At 53.5% G+C, this 7,763-nt stretch overlaps 1 protein-coding gene across 2 annotated transcripts; it reads right to left on the bottom strand.

Moving 5' to 3' along the window:
- Positions 1-1,174: 1,174 nt before the first annotated feature.
- CXXC5 (CXXC finger protein 5) lies at positions 1,175-7,757 on the bottom strand. Of its 2 annotated transcripts, none has more exons than XR_001920805.2 (2): positions 6,870-7,757; positions 1,175-2,265 (listed from the first exon to the last, which is right to left on the bottom strand). XR_001920805.2 is itself a non-coding variant. In XM_008932499.4 (2 exons), the coding sequence occupies exons 1-2, from the start codon at positions 7,737-7,739 to the stop codon at positions 2,221-2,223; spliced, it is 831 nt and encodes a 276-aa protein (XP_008930747.1). In that variant the 5' UTR covers positions 7,740-7,757; the 3' UTR covers positions 1,175-2,220. The 2 variants fall into 2 exon arrangements, 1 of the variants encoding a protein (XP_008930747.1); XM_008932499.4 differs by having other exon boundaries at positions 6,954-7,757.
- Positions 7,758-7,763: the final 6 nt, after the last annotated feature.

The following is a 7,763-nucleotide window of genomic DNA, read 5'->3' as shown; positions in this document are numbered from 1 at the left end:
GTGCCAGGGCTGTGCCTTCACACAGCCCCAACCCTCAGCCACAGTCGTAAAAGGAACAGCCAGACTCCTTTTTCCCATAACACCCCCCACCACATTCCTGCTAAGTGATTTCGGCTGTTGCCCGAGCAGCACGAACTGGGAACCAGCTCACAGCAGCCCCTTGCCAGTGCCACCCCAGTCGGAGCCGAGCTGGGAATGCCACTGCTGGGGCACAGGCAGGCTCAGTCTGTCCCCGCAGGCCTGGAGCTTTGTCCCTCCCCATGCTGGCCCAGCAACATTGCTGTCACCACGTGCTCCAGTCGTTCCCACAGGCACCCCTGGGCTCAGGCACTGGTGTGACCGGGGTGCCTGAGTCTGGGCTCCAAACCATCTGGGTGGAATGCTGCTGGAGGGGGCTTTTGGGGCAGTTTTCCCCGAGAACTTTCTGCTCCATCCCGGCAGGTCTCTGCCAGGCAGGGACAGAGTTTATGCACCGCTGTCACCCCCCTCTGCCGAGTGCACATCTGGCCAACAGATGCCGGTCCAAATGCTGGCTGGAGCTGGGGAAAAAGGCTCTTGCTACCTCCTCCCGGCAAGGCAGAGCTGGGTCCAGCCGGATCTACCTCCTGCCAGGCTGGGATGACGCTGGAGAACCTCCTGGGGGTTGGACAGAGGCACCCAGCCCACCTGCACAGCACCCAAAGCACCAACAGTGAGCATGATGGATTGTCCGTGGTCGAGCCCGTCTGGTTGTCCCAGACAGTTCCTGCTGACCCAGTGCCAGCACAGGGCCAAGTCTGGAAAGCCACCCAGAGCCCACTCACCTTTGGCAGCTCGTTTTAGACTTGTCCCAACCAAACGAGCCTCGCCGAGGTTCTCTGTGACCCACTAATAACATTATTTCACCAAAACCAATGGCATTGGCGCTGCTGGGTAAAACTCTGGGCAGGTCAAGCTGGGAAATATCCCCGGGAGGAGCCAGGTTGGCTTAGCTCAGCCACTGCTGGGATTAACTGTGGGGATTTAGCAGCCGGGGCGACTCCAGCTCGGCTCATCACACCGTCCCATCCCACCGCGCTCCGGCAGGACCACGGCACGTGGGCAGGTGGGGGCACAGGGACCTCGGCCAGCATGGCTACTGGGGGGGCCCGGAGGGCTGGACAGAGGGGTGGGAGAGAAATAACCAAGCTGGAAATCATGACACAAAACATGCATTCATTTTATTCACAAAAACAGCCTGGATCGCTAAAACATTACAAACAGCATTTCAATTTAATGATGGAGAGAGAGCTGGAGAGACGGGGGGTGAACAGAAGAGAAATATCACTTTGTGTAACTGCTTCAGCACAGGTCCTGCAATATTCTGGTTTATTTTGATTTGAACTTCCGTAAGTTTACAAAAATTACTTCTAGGAGTAAACCGTTGCAATTAGGAGGATTTTCTGTACGCAGCATTTCTGGTTCTATATTAATAAACTAACAATGACTTTTTTTTTTTGACTTTTTTTTACTCTTTTTTTTTTTCTTTTTTTTTTTTTCTTTTTTTTTTTTTTTTTTGGAATTCCGCCGGTTGTGTAGCAATTGTTTTCTTCAACCTTTTATACCAACCCTCTTGTGGGTTAAACTTTCCAGAGGTGAATGGCGAGGAGAAGGGATACTACATCGCTTTAAACATATTCTCATTTATAAACATGAAGTTGAGGCATTCTAGAAACTATCCACTCTATTGTATGATGGGAAAGAATCAAATAAAAAGTATAAATGAGGGTGCAATTAAACAACTGTGCTAAATTACAGTAGTGCTTATTAGTAACTAGATTTTAAAAGGTTACTGTAAATTTACATTCCCTACACAAGTACTGCATCTTTCACACATAAACAACATCAACACCAAAACACAGAAAGAAACTGATTGTCCATACTCTGTCTATTAAGTCTTGGTACTTTACAGATCCATTGTTTTTTTCTTTTAATTATTTTTTTTTTTTGTTTTTTATTTGAAAAGCAGTTAAATGTCTGACTAGGACTCGAAGATGTTAAAACGAACGCAAAAAAAAAAAAAAAGAAAAAAAAGAAGAAAAAAAAAATTATAAAAACAGGAATGAGATTTGCGAGAAAATATTTTTGGTTCTAAAGAGACACAGGTGCATCCATTCATTTCAGCCAAAAATCCCTTGCCTGAGACAACACAAGCAAGCAGTGACATTGCACTTGGATGACAGAGCTTTGGGATTCCCGTTCCTACTGGAACCATCTGAACGCGGCTCCTGTAGGAAGCATCACCTTCTGGAAAGGAAGAGAGACAGGGAGGGGGGACAGAAGAAGAAGGGACAAGGCGTTAGGTCGGGTCCGGCAGGGCTGGGCACCCACCCCTCACCCCAGCCCAGCACCCCGGCCAGCTGCCTCGGGACAGATTCACCCCGGGCTCAGCACCTCCCAGTGCAGCCGTGTATCCCAAGATTTCCAACCCAGGATGCCAGTTGGAGGGAATCTTGGGGTCCCCCGACTGCCAGCCTCCCACTCTGGCAGGGCAGAGGCACAGCAGCTCGGCCAATGTTCCCACATTCCCGTGTCCCTGGGACAGTGGCACAGCCCCCAACTTCCCCTCCCGTGAGCACAATGGTCAGGCCATGGGGGGTTGGCACAACAGCCCCCTTGGTGCCAGCCCCCACTGTCCCTGCTATGGATGGACAGACAGACACCCACAGGACGGGACCCAAACCAACAGATGGGTTTAGGAGTGCATTTAGGTGCAAACTGAGGCAGGGATTGAGCTGGACAGGCTTGGGGACACCAGGCAGGGAGCTGCTCGGGACACAGGGAACATCATCCCTGGCCCCAATGAACAACCCTGATTCCAACACAGCAACCCTGGGCACCAGCAGGGAACTCTCAGCACCTCACGGGGAAGAGGGATGAGTCCCACCAGGCTCAACTTCACACCCAACAACATGCCCAACAACAGATGAGACCTCTTTGAAGCCACCTCCAGGCAATGCCCCAACAGCACTGTGGTCCTCTGGAAGGAGAACCAGGGATGTTTCCCAGCTGGATGGGGTGGAAAACCTGCTCAATGTTCATGGGAACACGGATAGAGTATGCAAGGACCACAACATCTCTCAGTGCCAACAGCCTCCAAGCGAGGCCAAGCCGTGCTAGACAGACACACAGTCCCCTCAGAGGGCCCTGCATTCAGCTCCTGCATCAACAAACAAGCAAGGGACACCAATGGGAAGAGGCCACAGGCCGTGGTGATGGGCTCAGGACAGCACACTGGGCTGCCATGGGGTGGGGAGGACACAGCCCCAGCTCCTGGTGTTGAGCCCATATGCAGGCCTAGAACACCTCATGTAGCATCCCAAGAGTCAAACCCATGCCACATTCTGGTCTCAAACCCCACACAGGAGTCAGACTGATCTCACTGGGTCCTCCTCTTGGATCAAGACACCCACCAAGCCTCAATGAGTAACCAGGGCAGCGTCCCTGGGGGACCCTGACGTGCTCACTTCCATGGGCACCACAACCCACACACGGGGCTTGGGCAAGGGGAGGGAGGCGAAGGGCTGGAATGGGCAAGAGCTGGTGGTGCCACCAGGCTGCTGACAGATCACTCCTGCTCCTGCTCCCGGCCCCTGTCAGGTCCTCTGGGCAAACTGAGCCGGGGCAGCCACAAGTTGCAGGCATCACCCCTTCTCCAAAAGTCTCTGTGACACAAAATCAGGCATCTGGGGAAGGCCCAAGTGCCTCTGCCTGGCAATGCACAGGGCTGTGGCACAGCATGGTGGACTATCCAGCAAAGGCCACCAGCCCAGATCCATCATCCCAGGAGAGAGGAACAAGGGGTGAGGGGGCTCCTTATGGGTCTGAAAGGAGATGTCTGATAAACACCTCTGCTCCTTCATTATTAAAGGAAGCTGGACAACCAGCTCTAATGTGGATGCCCAGGATTGATCCCCCTCATCATCACAATCACAGACTCACAGAATGGTTTAGGTTAGAGGAGACCTTGAAGATCACCTCATTCCACTCCCTGCCATGAGCAGGGACACCTTCCACAAGACCAGGTTGTTCCAAGCCCCGTCCAACCTGGTCTTGGACACTTCCAGGGATGGGGCAGCCACAGCTTCTCTGGGCAACCTGTGCCAGGGCCTCAGCACATTTCTACCTAAATCTACCTTTAGTCCAACCTAAATCTACCTTCTTTCAGTTTAAAACCCTCACCCCTTGCCCTCTGTGGTGAGGGTCTCTCTGTGAGGCCGACGTGAGGGTGGCAATGACCCTCACCGGCGCTATCTGGGGCCTCAAGGCACTTCATCAGAGCTTCTCTGGATAGAGAACAGTTCTGTTGAGTCAAATCCCAACTATTCGTGGCCTTTGTGTGACCTACAGCTCTGCAGACAAGCTCAGGGTGACCTGGCCAGCAGTCCCCACGGCATTAGCCGGGGTTGCTGGGGCTGGAAGAGCCCAGAGGAGCCTGGTCAGTGCAGGGACGTGCTGCTGCCTGCTCCGAGCACCCAACCTGCCTCACTGGTCTCAGAGCCCCAGGCAGCCACCACCAGAGTGGGACACCAGCAGTAACTGGTTATTCAGGCCCTGTAGATGTGCAGATAAAGCTTAATGGTGGCTGAGGGATTTAGCTCGTTTTTTTATGCCGCCATAAAGGTTTAATTCTATTTTTTTTTTTACTGCTTGATTTTAGATCAATGTTTAATCACAGCTGCGGCCCCTGTCCGGGCTCTCTGAGGACGTTCCTCTGGATGCACAGGGCTGGCAGGACAGAGCCACTGTCCTTCTCCCAGGCAATGGCACCACTCCTGACAGAGGGGGATGATGCTTCACAAAGGCCTGTGAATGTTTCAGCTCCATATAAAGGGCCACTGAGTGGCCCCTTCTGTCCCAGTATCAAGTACAACGGTGTGATGGCACCCCACCAGGACCAGCAGTCCATCCTGGCCTTCTCCAGACTGGTCTCCACCACAAGGCAGGTGCTGGTTGTTGCCCTGCACTGGCCCAACACCACATATGACCAAGGCTGGTTGACATAGGGTTAGGTTTAACAACCCAGCCATTGACCCAGGTGACCCTGGGACATAAGCTGGGGTCACGGTGTCTCTGACCCAGCCACAGTCTTGCTCAACTCTATCAAGGTCAACACACGGTGCAAGTGGATATTGTGAGAGAGGGGAGGATCTGTCCTGAAAAAGGGTTGGTGATGCCCTGGCGTGACCCACACCTACCCAGGCTTCCACCCCCACCAGCACAACATCTCTCTTCAGCCTCAACACATCAAAGGTTGCGCCCAGGAGGGACGGGGACTCATCTCTGGTGAGGCCCAACTCCACCACATGAAGAGCCCTATTTCAGTGGCCCCAGTTTCTCAGCCAGTCGTGAGATGGAGAAGCCAATCACAGGGGTGACTGTTTCACGGGCTCCTGGTGCTATTTATCACCCCTGGACCCAGCACAGCACTGGGAGAAGGGAGCGTCTCCTCCGGCTGCTGCGAGCTCTGAGTCTATTGACCCGCTTTAGGACTCTTTGGAAGAAATGAACTTTTTTTTTTTTCCCTTTCTCCCTTTTTCCAGATCACTGACTCAGCAAATTAGAACAAGAATATAATTTAGCAATACAGCGGTTTTTGAAAGACACAGTCCCCCTCTCCTCATCCCCACCACCCAAATGGATTTTTTTTTCCCCTTCAGTATTCATTCAGAGCTGATGCTAATTGAAAAATGTAGGACGTGGCTAAGGGAGCGGCGGGTTTTGGTTGCATTGGGACCACCAGAGGATGGGCAATGCCCTCACGCCAGGATGCACGATCCAGCTCTGATGTCCAGGTGACTTTTGAGCCTCTGCCAGCTCTGGGGATGTGCTCACCAGAAGGACAAAGCACAGCTGATGGTGGGATCAGCTCACAGAAAAACCAAACCTGGCTTAAGCACAACACGTTGGGGACCCTGCAGACAGGCCCAGAGCACCCATGGGTGTGCAGCACCATGGGACATCCCTGCATGGGCACCCAGCCCTCACCCACACCACACCACGTCACCAGCAGCTGCCCATGGCCCCAGGCTGAATTTCAGACTCACACAATAACTGGGCTTTCCCTGCGGTCCCCACATGAATGTCACACGTCCCCGGTGGATTTGGCAAGGTGACACCCCAACCCAACAGCTCCTCCAAATCCAAGGGCAACATCCACACTGGGCCATGGTGGGTGGTGACAATCCAAGCACCATCCCAGCACCTCACCCCAGGGCACCTGGGCATCCCCAGCAGGAGCAGGGGTGCTCCCAGCTCCGCTGGGTGCCAAAGCAGGTGCACTGCCAGAGGGGACTGCAGCACTGGTAAATCCAACTGGTGCCTTATGGCCTCATCCTGACCACCCCAAATGGCTGCTGGCCCATGGATGGGACACCTGGCACAGCCACACCACAGGGGATGCTGCCCAGTGCACACTGTAGCAGTTTGCCCCCAAAACCAGGGACCACTGTGCTCCTGCTCAGAGCAGGGTGAGCTGAGGGGCTGGGCTCTGGCTGCACCCCAGCCACAGGTTTCACCATCACCACTTACTCTGAGTTTTGCCCCAAAAAGTCACCCCCTGCCTCCCCACCCCCTGGGGTTAGACGTTGCTCCCCAGCTCAGGGAGCTGCCATCTGCTCAGGACAAGGGATACCACCACCAAAACCCCAGCAGAGCCCCCATTCCTGCAAAGGGGAGGGTGGAGCTCAGCATGCCCAGGTGCCCCAGGAAGAGACCCCAGCCCTCCTCCCCACACCAATCAATCCCAGTGTGCAAGGGGGGACAGGGTCTGGGGGCACTGGGCAGAGCACAAATCTCACTGCGAGAGCTGTTAATGGAAAAGGGAAAAATAAAAAAAAAGTAAGAAGTACCAGGTGTTTTATTATCTAGGGCAAGATCCGAACCCAGGAGCGCAGCCCGAGGAGGGGTTAGGGTGCCTGAGAGGGGCCGGTTACCTCCAGTGCTGCAGAAGGCTTCTTTTTGAGTTCTTCACATTTTCGGAATTTGCAAATCTGGTGGCCAGTTTTGCGATTCCTACAACTGCTGCACTGCTCGCAGTTTATCCGTCTTCGGCAGGGCGGGCACATGCCGCATCTTTTCCGTTTCTTTTTCCCCGAATTGATGGCAGATGCCAACTCATTCTGCATGGGATACTCTGCCAAGCCAGCCATATGGAGCGCGCTCTCTGCCAGAAACACGCCGGCAGGGGTCATAATGAAAAGGCCTGGGTTGATGGGAAAAGCCCCCAGGTAAGGAAAATCAGAGGGGCCGTTCATTGTCTCTGCAGCTGAGACTGCCTCCATGTCAGAGATACCAGTCCCGTGCTCGCCTGCTAGAGGAAGATGCTCCTGTACCACTCTTTTGAGCATTTCTGTCGACTGAGCAAACTGTTGGAGGGCGGTCTGTCCTTCTGAGGAGAGCTCCGACATCCGGTCTAATTTGCTCAGCATACTAGAGATGTTTTTGTGCTTTGAGGTAGAATGACTTTTATCCACAATCGCATCGTTGCCATTAGCTAAGGGGTTGCCTTTCTCTGAATGTTCGCTTACCGAGCTGCTGCTACCAAAGGTGGAATAGTGGGAGAGTGGACGGGACTTCTTAAGACTTTTGTTCAAAGGTTCACTTATTATTCCACTTTTGTTCCTCCTCTCGGAGTTGACGGGGGGTTGAGAGTCATCCTGGTTATTTTTTTCCGTCTCTGGCTTGTTCCCAGTGTCTTGGTGGGAGCCCGAATTTGACATGGTGCTCGGAGCACAACAGCAAAA

Source organism: Manacus vitellinus, unplaced genomic scaffold, assembly GCF_001715985.3.
Source record: "Manacus vitellinus isolate BGI_N305 unplaced genomic scaffold, ASM171598v3 scaffold_25_pilon, whole genome shotgun sequence".
Taxonomy (NCBI): Eukaryota; Metazoa; Chordata; class Aves; order Passeriformes; family Pipridae; genus Manacus; species Manacus vitellinus.
This window is presented reverse-complemented; position numbering and strand designations above follow the sequence as displayed.